The sequence below is a fragment of the Pyrus communis genome, chromosome 3 (genome assembly GCF_963583255.1).
Source record: "Pyrus communis chromosome 3, drPyrComm1.1, whole genome shotgun sequence".
Lineage (NCBI taxonomy): Eukaryota > Viridiplantae > Streptophyta > Magnoliopsida > Rosales > Rosaceae > Pyrus > Pyrus communis.
In genome coordinates, this window is record NC_084805.1 from 24,918,262 (window position 1) to 24,933,722 (window position 15,461).

Genomic DNA, 15,461 nt, shown 5'->3' on the forward strand with positions numbered 1-15,461 from the left:
TACCATCCCCTCTTCATTCTTATCAAGAAAGAGGGGCAATGGAACCGGGACACGGAAGTTTCTCCTCTAGGTCGCGGGTGTGTGGTACCACTCTTCAACAAAGGTTTTACCCTCCCCAATCCCAATTCTACGAGCTTGGCAGTCGGCAGCAACTCAATGTCCTCGTGGAGGGGTGTAACTTGGATAATTGGATTGTTGCAATTGAGGTAAAAGATAAGGGGGAGTAAAAGGAAATCAAATTTAGAATCTGGATGGACAGGAAATTTCAGATATATCATGTATTTATATATTTGCTCTCCACAGTCTACATTCAACTTCCAACAAATATCAGAGTGGCAACTGAACTAGCCGAACAAATATTTAGCCGCGAAGCGAAGATACAAAACACAACACGCTACCGCTTGTTTCGCCATTTTCACGATGCAAGTGTACAATCGTATGAATGACATCGAAATGCACTCTCAGAATTAGCAAATTAAGATTTATATGTTGTGCTGGCGATGATGCTCACTTCTTCCCACCCCCAGAAACATTAAACTTGAAGAAGATGACGTCTGCGTCTTGGACCACGTATGTCTTCCCCTCCTGTCTGTACTTACCAGCAGCCTAAGCAGAGAAATTACATGAAATTAATTAGCAAAGTTAAATCCATGACAATTCCTCACCTGGTAGAGCAAATAGCTGTGCCGAAACAGCAGAAACTAATTCCTTATATAATGCAAAGCCATGGGTGCTAAAAGCCATTGGGTGAGCAACGACTTGACAACAGCTTTGGGCTATCTAGGGATTATGAATCATAGGAATACGATCCTACGATTTGCATGTCATGAAAGCAATGATATGATGAGAATTATATTTAAAGCCTACAAGACATTGTTCAGAACGTAGCCCATACCTTAACAGCTGGCTCACTTCCGAGTTCCTTCAGATCATCAAATTTCATCACCTGCCAATCAAGAAAGAATCCCAGTCAATGAACTTGAGGGATCTGGTACATCCTCTATTCCGAACAGGTAGGAGCACTTTAGTAATGATAACAGAGAAGCAGTAATATAATGGCGACAGCAATCACAGCATACAGGAATGGTGTGGTCCTCTTACAGCAACATGATAACGGTTATAGAATAATAAATAGTTATTTTCATGATTATTCCAATTGAAAATAGTTGTAGACACGTTAATATGATTCTTGTAATAAATTTGTTACGGTGCCAGACTACTAGTATCACCTTTATTAACCACAGTTACCATACAATAAAAAACTCGACTCATCAAGGCCACACCAAACAGGCACTAACGATGCTCCAAGCCTTCAACATAGGTCCACATATATATATATAGCACTATATGAGGTTGCTATTATACGACCAAAAGAATTATAACAGTTGCTATCGCCTGTTGGAAATTATTCTCTCTCAAGGAATAATGTTTGTTGATACATACTGATATTTCAGAAAAGAAATGAAATAGATGACAAAGGGAAGGTGATAGCTCTTTAAAAGCAAGAAAGAAAAGAATGGAAAATGTAAAGTAAATACTACATTCACGCTAAATATAATATTTTTTATCCATATGACAACCTTCTAAATTTTTCTCTCTTCAATTTCTTTTTCATGCATAGTTTTGAACAGAAAAATCATTCACCAATGCCATTTTTCTTTTAATTTTGACTGCACGTGTAGAGAGCCAAGCCATCTCTTGTATTTGTATATCATAGATTAGAGCTAAAAAATATTAATAAAGAAGAATTATTGCCAGACAAGATTTAATATGAGCAAGAAATAACCTCAGCACAAATGAACCCTCTCTCGAAATCAGTGTGGATGGCCCCTGCAGCTTGAGGAGCTTTTGTCTGCCGCCTAATTTGCCAGCACTTAACCTGCCAAATGCGAGAGTAGTTGATAGACTCAGATCAAGTACATGTAAAAACAGCTAATCAAAAAGAGTAACCCTAGACAAGTGGCATCAAGTTTAACTTCAAAAGAATAGTAATGAGAACGAATATTAGAAAATTTTACCTCATCTGGACCAGCCGTGAAAAAGTATATGAGATTAATCGCTGAAAATCCAGTCTTTATGATCTTTGTAAGGGCACTGTAGAAGATTTGAACCAGTCAGCATACAAATTACATACTACATATCCACTCTGTTCCTACGCTACAAGATCCTAAGGACTTATTGCCGATGCAGAAAGACATTAAGGGACTCTTAACGACAAATAATCAAACTGAATCTGACAATTACTCAGGAGAATCAGAGTAAAAGTAGCCAATAAAAGATTGGCAACGTCCCCCTAACATGGACAGTTTAACATAAACTTGCAGATAAAAAAGTAGCAGTGTGTGCCAGTGTTTCTCTGAATTGAAATAAATATAATTTTCTTCCAAGAAATAAAACACATTAGCTACTAGTCCTTACTAAAATAATGAAAGATTTAAACCATATGCTAGCATTCATTCACTCATCCATTGACACAACACATTAAAGGTTGAACTAACCTTTGCACGTTGTTCTGCTCGCAATACTTTGCTGCTTCTTCAGGTGGCAAATCAGTGAGATTCCTTTCTAACGCACAGCTGAATGGAATAATTGGTTCAGCTCCATGTTCCTGCACCCTATGAAATGAAAAGGGCAATGTTACCTTCACCACATGATTGGTTTCAAGATGTAACATATTTAGGAAAATTAGAAGGAAAATGGTAAAATAAAGCCTAAGAAAGCTAATGTAATGCATACACTTTAAATCAATCTATGAAGCATCTATCTGTTTTAAGCTTTTCATAGCAAAATGCCTAACCAACAGTATGAATCCCGTAGTAAACTGTGTGAAAATTGAAAAGGATGTGAACTGTAAACACACAAAAAAGTTGCACTTTCATGTATGAACATAACTACCTCCTGTGCACACACAGATAGACATGCACAAGGATGGAAACACACTGACAATGCATGCAGAAGCACGCAAATGCACAGAGCAAGAGAGAGTGGATGGAGAAAACAAATATCAGAAGGTTACCACGCATGGATCTTTGGCAAGAACTTGTTCTTTTTCCTCTGGTAATCTTTCTCATTCATGTTAACCTGTGGAAATATAGTTACAGATATCAAAAATCATCATCCACACCTAAAATAGCTAAAAGTGAGATCCAGAGCTTGAAATCCAGCTAAAAAAACATAAGCGCACAAAAAGGCTGGTAGCAAAACAATTTCTACAATCTGACAATCTAATTTTAGAATCAAAATGTACGCAACTAGAATGGTGCTTTGCACATTTATACATGTTTCAGAAATTTTCTTTCGAGGAGTACATTACTATAATTATTAATTATTGTCTATTCAAATTTCTGAAAACAAGATAAAAATAACAAAAACTCTTTCTTCTAAATATTTTGTTAAATGTCCCACCACAGATTCTTCACTTGATTAATTCTAATATATTTTAAAAGAAAGCGTGATACGCTCATGGAAGAACAAGACATTAACGATTCCCACTGATTTTTCGAGGAGGTCAACATGCAGAAGATATACCAACGCTTCATTTTGTTTACAAGAAAAAAGAAATTATCGTTTACGTATGCTGATTTTAGAAAAACTGTGAAGTAGAAAATACTGAACATGGATGATAGATATAAACTGCAACATGCACAGAAAAATTACAAAGCCACCATGGTAAGGAGAATTTACCAAGTAAACAACAGGCTTGGCTGTCAGCAATTGAAAGGTATTCAGGATCTCAACTTCAGCAGCTTTCCAGTCCCCAAGACGGACATCTTTTCCATCCTCAAGCCATGCCTTGATCTTTAGATCCACGGTCATTGTTCAATATTAGTGAGTAATTGTAAATAAATATAAAACAATAATAAAATGCATGCTAGACCATTTTAGAGATGAAAGCATCACGAAAAGACAAAAAAATACTGATGATCCCTTTTACCCCACCTTGCTATGAAATAAAGTTAGTGTGGAAACATTCCAGTTGTGAAATGTAAGAAAGGAAACAACCTCATTTTTTTACATGATTTGTTTCTCATCTCCCTTCTACATTGTTATGACTAACTTTTCTAAATATATTATGTCATCCCAGCCATCATACCCATGCAAAACAAATGGGTAGAAACTAGAAGACGTATATTGTTCACAATACCTCAGAGAAACTTAATTGATTGTCTCAGTTAAAGGAACCAAAATCATATGATTGTAATATTAGACAAGATTATCTCATACACCCAAACCTTTTGGCACAACTCATGTTCAATCTTTAATGCCTTCTCATTGCTTCTCTTCATGCTCTTTTCTAGATCTTCTATCCTCCTCTCAATGAATTCAATATCCTGCAAAACATAAGATGTAACTCTCTTAAAATTCAATATGGACAAATAAGTTAACTGCAAAGATAGACAACAACCAAGATGAGATCATAAGCAAATCAAATGATAGTTTTGAATATAGATCACATGCAACAATCAAGAATCAATCATAGTTAGAGAATTATTGACTATAACGCTCACCTTTAGGCGTAATTCTGCGCTGATAATCTCCAAATCCCTCACAGGATCCACGGTATCATCAACATGGATGATATCCGGATCTTCAAATGCACCTAGAAAAAATGGTAAAAGAGAACAGTGAATTTCATAGTAGCATTACACTCATATAATATCACAAAAAGAAGAAAATTCCCGAAGAAAAAAAGCGACAGAGACCTCTCCAGATAATTCCCAATAAGATTGCAACACTAAAGAACGTAAATCAGAGTTTACGAATTGGCTGTAAGATAGAGGGAAATTTCTTGTTTCTAAAAACTAAAAGCGAAGATGGGCAACGTCTGGGCAAAATAAGTGATTTTGGAAGTCACAGAAGTGCTATAACTACTAATATAACAGTATTCAAGCATGAAGTACATCAAAGTTATAAACATCTTACGTAGAACATGAAAAATGCCATCAACTGCACGGATATGGGATAAGAAACTGTTGCCCAACCCTTGTCCTTCATGGGCACCTCGAACAAGTCCAGCAATATCATGGATTTCCAAAAAAGCTGAGACCTGCATGCCAAGAAAAGTTCAAAAAAAAACATAAGAATTCTAGATGCATGAATAATAAGCTCATACCAAATCAGAAAGCCAATGGCCTTGCGGAAAAAAAAAATCACAATTCATATTTACGACAGTAGATCAAGTGAGCGGACAAACCTCGCTTTTCGGCTTGTATAACTGGCAAAGCCAGTCAAATCGCTCATCGGGAACATGGACTCGGGCTTCATTGGGTTCAATTGTGCAGAAAGGGAAGTTCTCGGCAGGTATCGACAACTTTGTGAGAGTGTTAAACAGAGTGGATTTTCCAACATTCGGCAATCCAACCTAACCAGAAACAAAAGCTTAGATACAATCATTCCATGCACGATACTTCACTTTAAAAACAAATAAATTAATAATTTTTTGTTAATTTCAAGCTTTAAACTTCCATAGAAGGCATATTAACTACAACTAAACCCAAAAATTAGTATACGGATACGGAAATGACCCAATCAAATACGAAATTCCTTATAAATGAATCGAATTTACTAATAACCGCAGAGCACATGGATTCACCCCGATTCAGTACAATATTTCTCCAGCTCAGTTCCTAATTTTCTCGGGAAATAAACAGAAAATAACAAACGGGGAGAATCAGAGATTGTGAGCTTACGATGCCAATCTTGAGGTGAGAAGAGAACCGGCCGAGGATGGGTCGCTCGGCTGGTGCTTCCTTGGATTTTGCAGATTTCGGTGGCATTTTTGGATTCCGAGAGCAAGACGCAGACGACGGAGTGAGGGTTCTGAGAGTTTCTAGGGTTTTTGTACTGAGCGAGTAATGTGGTGGTTCAAGAAGGAGGAGAGTGAGAAATGTTTCAGCTATCAGTGCCGGGCTTTCTTACACCCAACGGTTCGAACCCTAGTCCGAGCAGTTGACACGCACTCGCGTTACCCCAACGCACCAACTAAATGTACTTTTGAGAAAATTATTTTTAAAATTAATCACTAGTAAAAATATAAATAAATTATTTAAAATGCTTTTTATGATAAATATATAACTAATTCTTTTTGCCCGGATCATTTTAAATACTTTTAGAATTTAAAAATATTTTTTTAAAAAATATTTTCAGTTATTTTAAAAATATTTTTAAATGAGCAAAAAAATTATTTTTTGTTCAAAAGCATTTTAAATTGCAAATTTTTTAAAATATATGTGTTTTCTTAATCAATATTTTTTCTTAATGCTAATTATTGTCAACAAAAATTTTGATGGTTTGAAGCTTTTAGTTATTTGAAAAATACATTCAGATAGACTCTTAACTTATTGGTAAATTGAATAAATAAATTGTAACAAAAAAACTAGGCTTAATTTTGCAATGGTCCTAAACTTGATTCCGAATTTAATTTTTGGTTTAAAGTCCAGTATTAGTTTTTTCTGTACTTTGATTTAACCATGTATTATATCATTGGTTCTTTTTACTAACTTTATCTATTTTTCTGTTCAATCTCACTCACGTACATGAGTTTCTCACATTTTATGAACAATATTAGCCCATAAATTGACGAACAAATAAAGTAATTATTGTATTAAATACATGTAGTATGATAACAATTATATAAATCAATGTTACGGTCTGAGTCCGGGCTACATACAGATCTACAGTAGAGGCATTCACATCATAGAGTAAGTTGATTATACGGTTCAGTTGGCCTTCAAGTTCAAAGTAATGATTTATAAGGACAGTCAAGGGTAATTGAATTTCAATTAGAGGTGAAATTCTTGAATTTATAAAAGACAAACAATTACAAAAATGTTTGCTAATGATATTTTCATTAATTAAGAACGAAAATTGGAGACTCAAAGGCAATTACATACCATCGAATTTCACCTAAAGGCTACACCAACCCAATGGGCTTTGTGATGTCATTTATGTTTCAGGCCGATGCTCTTCTCGAAGGAGGATCCTCTCAGAATCCTCTTTGCGAGAATTCTCAAATCGTGTTCATTTAACTTACATCAGCCAATTTTAGTCAATTATTCTTCATGTTTAATTTTAAATAAAAATATTTAAAATGATTTTTGACCGAACAATGAACGATGAAAGAATACGATATAAGAATATCCTAAATTCTCATAGAAAATATCCGAAGAGGATCCTCATTCGCCCCCTCTATACCCAAAAAACCAATAAATAGATCCGACCGAATATCCAAAATCCAAAAACAGTTACGTAATATCTTTACACATGAACGGTTGGGATCGGTCAAAAGACGGAAAACCAGAACACGTGTCCGTCTCCCATTCGTCCCGGTAGCAAACCGTAGATTCAGAACTCTGTATCGCGAATTCAAAAGACGTCACGAGATAGAAGAAGAACAGAAAGAGAAACAGAGATAGACATTTGATACAGATTTTCCGATCGCACAATCATCGACATTCTCGACCAATTTGAAGACTCGGAATCGCTGGTCCGGCGAGGGCTGGCTTCGTAGATGCAATCACGGCTCTAATCAAAGCAATCACCAGTATTAAGATTTCGAGAGGCAGCAGAGAATGCATGAGAGCCTTCACTAATTCGCTGCTTGCATGCCCTTCGTTTCACGGCGGTCGCGGTGCCCTGCCATCCGCCGGTGGGCATCCATCCGATCTCACCTACCTTGCCGGCGGCGGTTGCTTCTGAAAACGACGACCGCCTGTGTTTCCCCTTCTGGGTTTTGAGTGTACTTCGTTTTTTATTAAGAAGTAATCAATGGTTACGGTTAAGCAGCTTCAAGATGGTAACTTTACGTCGCAATTCCCTCCATTTTCTCTGCAAGGTTTGTGATTTTTCTTGCTTTTGATTTGATGGGTTTGAATATTTCTGATTGAATTTGATTGGGTTTTATCTGCATTTTATTTATTTTTCTTACATTTGTATTGTTCATGCTGTTTTTCAAGGATCAATCGGTTTATATATTCAGAAGGACGTCAAATTTTGTTGCTTTTATCTTTCCCATGGATTTTTTCGAGTGTTGATGAAAGAATTTTCACAGGTATAAAAATCCCCTTGTATCGTTTTAGTAGCAATTCGATACTGGATAATGGTTGTGTTGGAGGCATTTCGTGTGTGGTCGAAGAAGAAGGAGGAGAAGAAGGAGAAGAACAGAGTGTATTGGATTCTATTCTTCTTGCGCAGGTACGGTTCATTACAAACTATAAGTTATAACCTTGACAGTTTTAGACTTTTGTCCTTGATTTATGTGTTTTTTCCCAATTTGGCAGTGGGAAGATCGAATGTGGAAAGGTCTGTTCAGATACGATGTGACAACATCTGAAATCAAGGTCTTTGTTACCCTATAGCCTGGTGATTCTTGTAACGTTGATGATTTAAGTAAAGGCACTTATAGTTGGAGATGGTCCATGGCTTGTGCAGGTCATCGGTGGCAGGAAGAAGTTTATTGCTCAGTTTAACGAAGGATGGAGTAGGGATTTTATTCCAAGGATGGGCAAGAACAAGAATTTCTGCCAAGAAGATGCGTTCAAGTTTAGTTGGATGGAACGGCAGGAGGAGCTACTCTTTTGTGTTTCAAGCGGTGAAAAGTCGAACCCTGAGCTTGTTCTTTCAGCTGCTGTGCCTGATTGTGCCTTATTGATTGCTATCAATGTAAGGCACTGTTTATCTATTTTTGTCACCTGGAATGATCATAAGTTGATAATCATCTATTTGAAATGTCACCTCAGATGGTGCAAACCGGTGATTGTTCAGTAGCTATACCAAATGATCTTAACCATGCAAAGTGTAGATGTTTATTTGTCTTTTGATTTTATATCTTCTTGACATGTAGACGCAGAGGCATTAGAGGCTCTTAGTATGTGATGAATTGTTTTGAGGACAGAAAGTTTTGTGGATATCCTGAAAACATGTATCGAGGTAAGAACTAATCAATCCTTTGCTTATTTTTCAGGCATCCCCCGCGGAATATGGTCATGTCTTGTTGGTACCACATGGCTCTAAAATTATTCACCAGTACCTCGATAAAAGGTCATTGGAACTTGTCCTGCGCATTGCTGTTGAAATAAATAATTGCTCTTTTCGCCTATTCTATGACTATTCACCTAGTGCTTCTCCTTTATATTTCCAGGTACAGAATGGCTTATACTGGTTCCTTTTCTTCTTCTTTTTACAATTCAGATCAAAACTTAATTTTTCTCCTTGCAATAATTAAAAATACAATTGCGTGCAGGCTTGCTACCTTCAAATCCCTTTGCCTGTTGAGTTCATGCATTTTGATACAATATTTGGTGCTGGGAAAGAGGGGATGCGCATCTCTTGTGTTGCAGATTACCCCATTAAGACGCTCGTATTGGAGAGCAACCACTTTAATACTATGATGGAGGTTCTTGCTGAGATATGTTCGTGTTTACAGCAAAAGCTCATTCCATACAATCTGCTAATATCTGATCATGGCAAAAGGATATTCTTATTTTTCCAGGTAAATGGCTAATGGTTTTATTTCAGCTGAAAACCTCATCCATGTAATTTATTGTGCGTGTTCACTCTTCACTGTGACAGTGATACAACGAATATCTTGCTTTTGTCTATAAAATACATCCACAGTTGATTTGCGTACTAACGAATTTGTTTTATGCAGCTACATACATTAAAAGACTCTTGTACCCTTTCTGCTTGGGAGTGTGGGGGGTATTTCTTGTTTAAATCGAGGTCTGAATTTGATCAAGCTACTGAGCAGGCTCTGCTAAAACAGCTAAGTACCGTCTCCCTTGACGACAAAGGTTTCCAAGCAGTGAAGTTGCTCTGTTGCAGCATTGCGGGTAAGTTTGTATGTTGAATTTGGGAGCTGGATTATTACCCGTGTTGCTAAATAACGAAAAACAGAGTCGATGAAATTCTGTATTCCGATGAAAGTGTACAACTCTGTAATCTGGGATGAAATGAAGTGTATATTTTTCTTATTAATGTAAAATCTATTGATGTATGATATAATTCCGAAAAATCATTTATTCGCTATGGAACCTCTACTTTCCCTAAACCCTTGACATGTCCAAGATGGGTCACAGATTGATGGATTTGGATCCTCTCGTGGGCCAATGGAGAGGATCCTCCTGACCAAGCATTGTGGACTGTTGGATTTTTAATGCTTGGTCAGGAGGATCCTTTCCATTGGCTCAGAAGAGGATCCAAATCCCAGATTGACATCTAGTTATCGTTACCTCGGACTATTGCAACATGGAACCTCTACTTTCCCTATATGTCCGAGATGGGTCACATATTGACATCTAGTTATCGTTACGTCGGACTAATGCAACGGTTGGTGGTGTCCAGTTCAGGGAAGTCATCATAGACCGGCACTTTACCTTCTTCTCTTGTACTGCTGAGAAGAGTTTGTGGAACTTAAATCTGGCTTCTAACATGTTACAGATTGCAAGGTTTTTCAACCTCTCATATTAATATGTGCACATGATTGACAATAGCAGTCGAGATAGCGTATGTGCTCAAAAAGTCCCTTTCTTTTCCTTTGGTATTGGGTTAGGTCAGTTAGTCATGATAGTATGCCCGCTTCAATGCACCCCAATTCGAAATTCCAGTTAGTCATTTTTCTAAACAATTTTTTGGCTCCTTGTGATATGGTAACGAGGCAAATTTCAAAATTGCCCCAAAACCTCAAAGCAATTACATGAAGTCTTAAGAAGAATCTCAATATATATATAACATAACTTCAAAATAATATACAGCTACATAAAACAATTATGAAAGAATTATAGTGGAATAATATAGTGAATACAATTTCACTTCCTCAATTTTCATGCCTCGCACCTCCGTCTGCAGATTCATCGGATTCTCTTGTGGTAGACTTTCCGCTGCAACCGGCCTCTTCATCAAAACTCGGAGCTCCTTCCTTCTCTTCTGCTTCTCCCCCGAAAACCTGACTACTTGTAAAAGAATTGTCTCCAGCATTGGTACGCATCCACGGTTCGTGGAGTTGCAAGGCATACTCCAAGTGCCACAGAACTTCCCCCATTGTTGGCCGGCTCTTCCCCTCATCAGCGAGACATTTCTCCGCTATCTCCCCAAACTTCTTCAGTGCCTCGGGACAATAATTTCCTTCAAGACGACGGTCAATGATGGTCTCAAGGGACCTCTTTCGTTGCCACATCATTGCCCACTCTGCAAGATTGATCTGATCTTTTGGCAAGGTTGGGTTTATAACAGGCCTAGCACAAACAGCTTCAAAGAGCACTACACCAAACGAGTAGACATCAGATTTCTCTGTCAACTGCTGTCGTCGATAATATTCAGGGTCAAGATATCCGAAGCTTCCTTTAACTGCAGTACTAACATGGGTGTGGTCCAAAGCCGGACCTGTTTTAGACAATCCAAAGTCGGACATTTTTGCGACAAAATTTTCATCTAGCAGTATGTTGGTTGTCTTAACATCCCTGTGAATTATTCCCCTATCTGCTCCAGTATGAAGGTAATGGAGTCCTCGTGCAGCACCAATGCACGCTTCTAGTCGTTGCTTAAAAGTCAGCGGTGGGAGATCACTCCCAAAGAGATGGCTTCTAAGGGTCCCATTTGCCATGTACTCGTAAACCAAGATCATCTCATTTTGTTCTTCACAGAATCCAATCAATGACACCAAATGCCTATGCCTGAGCTTCGAAAGCATCTCAATCTCCGTCTCAAATTCTGCCAGTCCTTGCTGAGATTGGGGGTTGGCTCGCTTGATCGCTACGAGAGTGCCATCATCAGTCTCCCCTTTGTACACCTTACCAAAGCCTCCAAGTCCAATCACTAAACTGTCATCAAAATTATTCGTTGCTGCACGAATCTCTGGTAACATGAACCGCTTGCCAGCTCTGATAGAGGCCACACAACCAGAAGGATTCTGGCTTCCTGCTCCCTTGGCATTGACATTGCTGTTTAAAATGGAGCCATTAAGGAATAACGGCCTCCACCGAGCGGGGGTGTTTTTCGTGTCACTTGATTTTCCTCTCAGTCTATTGCAGAAACAGTAAATGACAATGGCAAGAATGGCAACAGAAGCGATACCTGCTCCAACTCCCACCCAAAGCATTTGATTTTTTGAACTCCGTGGTGAAGTAACACCTGAATCATACTTCTCAACATACGCGAGATTCCCATTTCTACTGAGCTTGAAAATCTCCAAGCCATTCAAGAGAGCATCAGTTCCTGCAGCCCCAGCTGCTGTGTCAGGACCCAATTGAATCCATAGTGTGTCAACTTTTGGAGACACCACATCAAAAAAGTCCTGATGATACGCTTTGTTCTTGCCCCCCGCACGGACAAAAACATTGAAATTATCTGCTGCAGTCCTGTTGTTTATGTAAATTCTGAAGATCCTTTCGTTTGCCTTGTCAAAAATCAGCTCACAGAAATGCAGTCGAACTAAATAATCGAAATCAGGATGAACTTCAAACTTCCACGACATGTTGAACCTTTTCTCCAATACTTCAGTGTTGACCATAGTTCTTGCAGTTTCATATACAAGAAGAGGTGCCACCGAGGAATCATTTGCGGACGAAAAGGTAATCTTTGAACTGTTATTGATTTTCAACCCGGCATTTTCTGTGATCATGTAGCTAGAATCCACTTCCCATGTTCTCCAAAGATCTGCATCCTGACCGGGATCAATTTCCGAACCCCCAACATTCAACCTATACATAGTCTCAATCCCTCGCCAACTTATGCTCTGATTTGCACCATTTCCACCCACTTTACTAACTGATCCTGCAAAGAGTGTATCCACCGCCGGAACAATTTCAATCGCATTTACGAATCCAAATGACCCCTTAACCGGGATGAACTCCAAAACAAGTACATCCTCTTTGATGGCCAAATTGTACTCCTTAACCAAGAAAGAAGTTAAATTGCTCCCTGAACTCAACAAGTAAGCATTTTTTCGCGATATCTCACCCGAAACACTGAATTCAGACACCAACTTCAGACCATTTGCAACAACTCCAAATCTAGATTCATTCACATTGTAATGATCAAATGGAAAAGGACAGAAATGGAGCCTAACAAAATAGCTCCCCCGAGTACCTGGGAACGAGTAGTTCAAGCCACCATCGAAAATTCGCGCCGTAACGTACAGCGGCTCGTAAGTTGTTGAATCAACACTTGAGGGAGTTGTGGATGCAGCATTCGCAGGGGAGCTGAGGGTGATGTTGTTGTTGGGGTCTAAGTCACCAACCCATTTCCTACCACTCACAGTGATGCTGGAATTTGTGCCACAATTTATCAGAAAAGATTTTGATTGAGCTTCTGCAATCCTTGCAAATGCAGAGAAAATCACCAGAAAAAGCAGCCCAAAAATCTCCCTGACCGGAAGCGCCATCACCAAATTTCTAAAAGTGGTATCCTTCAGTGAAAAGAGAGGTCCCAATGGAAAAACAAGAACAACCCAGTTTCCAGAAGAGCTCAAATTATACTAAAACCATGAAAAACCCCAACTTTTAATTTCTCAAATTTTAACAAAAATTTTTAACAAAAATTTGAGAAACCCCATCAAAGTTTCACCTTCATCACTCATGTTTTTGCATTTGAATTTCCTTGTTTAGAAACATGCCTGCCATGAAGAAAGACTGGTTTTTCTGCAAATTTATATTGCACTCTTGTAGATCTGAAGCAAGAAAATATGGAGGGCAAAAAGCAAAGAACTGTCACAAAAGGTGGCAAAATTTACAAATTTCTTCATCAGTGAGACTAACCAAAGAGAAAAACAGGAGAAAAGATCGTGAAAAAAAGGATTACAGCAAAGAAGATTGCAACAAAAGGTGGCAAAGGTGACAGATTTCTCCACCAATGCAACCGAAAATTCAACAGAACAAGAAAAAAAAACGCTTGAAGAAAAAAACAGTTTTTGCTTCAGCAATGGTGGGTTCTATCAGAATAAAGAAAACAAAAGAAGAAAGGGGAACATGGATTGCTGATGAACAGATTGGAAAAGTTTAATTCATCTTTTGCTTTGTCCTGTATATTTCCCCAAAAGGAACCAGGAATCTGACAAGTGACAGCATTAAATTTCTGCACTTTATCACAACATTTAAACTCTTTAAAATTTTAAATTGTAACTGCTGCAACAGGTGGTGTTTGTTAATGCAATTTTCATTTTCTGGTCAAGTTTTGTTTTTTAATTTAAATTTGTTCAAAGTATTTATTATTATTTTTGTTAATTTAGTGAGTGAGAGTTTGTAGCCGTTGGCAACCTGAGATGGGGTTCCATTATTTATGAAGTGGGTCACATGCTCATGTCTGGAAGATGACAAACATTTGGAATAATATACTTTGTATTTATTCAATTATTGTTCTTCTAAATAATTTCAATGTGTCAGAAATATTTCGACACATTAAGTATAATAATATAATTTGTTAGACTCTTGAAAAAAAAAAAATTCAACAAATTGTATTATGATATTTAGTGTGCAGAGTTGTATTTCCAACACACTTAAAATTTTCTCATTCTTATGGCATATTTCTATTCTACCTCTTGTTCTCGAGAAACTTAAGTCATGAGACATTATTTATTTATGTACTATAATATAAGTTGAAATTAGCGTATATAGTTAATATTAATAATAGATAGATCTTTGAGTTATAAACTTAAACGTGAGGAAAATTCATTCCTACCGAAAAATATTTGAAGAAATTGTTAATATCCCATGACATCGTGAAATTCAAACCGAAAACTTCTCTTTGTTTTATACTTATCAAAAGCGTGGTGTTATTTGCACATTTATTTTTATTGTTTATATAATTTTGTCGATTTTCGACGATCAGATTAAAAGAACTAAAAATGATTAATGGATAAAAATTAACAAACATGCGTAAGAGTTAAAAGAATGGCATGTAAATGACCCTGCTCTATAAAAAATGAATAAAATAAAATAAAAAAACTGTGATTTTGTAGTTTGTACTGCCCCGTACTAGAGTGTACTTGGAAATCTGTGAATTTTGGTCAGGAAAAAAATAGAAAACAAGAAAATTAATTGTGTTTGCCATTAATTCAGGTGAGCCATGTTTCAGTGTTTTGCTATGTCTCTGGCTCTTTGTTTTTGGTTCCATGAACCTTTCCATGTTACATTTGTTACGTTAATCTGAACAAACCTTGGCTTTGTCTGATATTTCAATTTTTGAAAGGGGACAGGATGACAAGTTTTGGAAAGCAATGTTTCACTAGTAAGATCGATAGTATGAATCTTCTAACGTTACTCTGCTCGATAAGCAAAGTCTTTGACTACCTCATCTTTTGAAAAATTTGTATATGAATCTACTAGTAAAAACTAAAAACCCATGTTTTTTTTTTCTTTTTTTTTGTTTGGCATGGCTAGGAAGTTCTCAAACAATTTAATTAACAGCTAATCAGTGACTAAATAAAGTTACCAAAACAGTGATGGATAGAGAGGTTGGAAAGGGATCCC

At 37.3% G+C, this 15,461-nt stretch overlaps 3 protein-coding genes across 4 annotated transcripts; 1 reads left to right on the plus strand and 2 right to left on the minus strand.

The window, feature by feature from the left end:
* Nucleotides 1–252: 252 nt before the first annotated feature.
* LOC137727953 (obg-like ATPase 1) lies at nt 253–5,920 on the minus strand. Its single transcript, XM_068466815.1, has 12 exons — nt 5,691–5,920; nt 5,195–5,362; nt 4,924–5,047; nt 4,509–4,600; nt 4,233–4,331; nt 3,685–3,798; nt 3,017–3,081; nt 2,499–2,615; nt 2,019–2,094; nt 1,787–1,879; nt 896–946; nt 253–606 (listed from the first exon to the last, which is right to left on the minus strand). The coding sequence occupies exons 1-12, from the start codon at nt 5,775–5,777 to the stop codon at nt 508–510; spliced, it is 1,185 nt and encodes a 394-aa protein (XP_068322916.1). The 5' UTR covers nt 5,778–5,920; the 3' UTR covers nt 253–507.
* A 1,449-nt stretch (nt 5,921–7,369) lies between these two features.
* On the plus strand, nt 7,370–9,994 carry LOC137729337 (GDP-L-galactose phosphorylase 2-like). Of its 2 annotated transcripts, none has more exons than XM_068468262.1 (7): nt 7,370–7,834; nt 8,051–8,193; nt 8,280–8,339; nt 8,431–8,661; nt 8,963–9,139; nt 9,242–9,490; nt 9,650–9,994. In XM_068468262.1, the coding sequence occupies exons 1-7, from the start codon at nt 7,768–7,770 to the stop codon at nt 9,845–9,847; spliced, it is 1,125 nt and encodes a 374-aa protein (XP_068324363.1). In that variant the 5' UTR covers nt 7,370–7,767; the 3' UTR covers nt 9,848–9,994. The 2 variants fall into 2 exon arrangements, with proteins under 2 accessions (XP_068324363.1, XP_068324364.1); XM_068468263.1 differs by having other exon boundaries at nt 7,371–7,834; nt 7,956–8,193.
* Nucleotides 9,995–10,694: 700 nt separating this feature from the next.
* LOC137728785 (probable receptor-like protein kinase At1g30570) lies at nt 10,695–14,143 on the minus strand. The gene has a single exon (XM_068467550.1). It carries the CDS (start codon nt 13,376–13,378, stop codon nt 10,814–10,816), a length of 2,565 nt encoding a protein of 854 aa, XP_068323651.1. The 5' UTR covers nt 13,379–14,143; the 3' UTR covers nt 10,695–10,813.
* Nucleotides 14,144–15,461: the final 1,318 nt, after the last annotated feature.

Coding starts and splice junctions, on each gene's coding strand:
- LOC137728785 (XM_068467550.1), bottom strand. CDS start 13,378: ATGGCGCTTCCGGTCAGGGAGATTTTTGGGCTGCTTTTTCTGGTGATT.
- LOC137727953 (XM_068466815.1), bottom strand. CDS start 5,777: ATGCCACCGAAATCTGCAAAATCCAAGGAAGCACCAGCCGAGCGACCC. Junction 5,048..5,194: donor TATACAAGCCGAAAAGCGAG/GTTTGTCCGCTC, acceptor CTTGGCATGCAG/GTCTCAGCTTTTTTGGAAAT. Junction 1,880..2,018: donor TCACGGCTGGTCCAGATGAG/GTAAAATTTTCT, acceptor CGCATTTGGCAG/GTTAAGTGCTGGCAAATTAG.
- LOC137729337 (XM_068468262.1), top strand. CDS start 7,768: ATGGTTACGGTTAAGCAGCTTCAAGATGGTAACTTTACGTCGCAATTC. Junction 7,835..8,050: donor CCCTCCATTTTCTCTGCAAG/GTTTGTGATTTT, acceptor GAATTTTCACAG/GTATAAAAATCCCCTTGTAT. Junction 9,140..9,241: donor CTTCTCCTTTATATTTCCAG/GTACAGAATGGC, acceptor AATTGCGTGCAG/GCTTGCTACCTTCAAATCCC.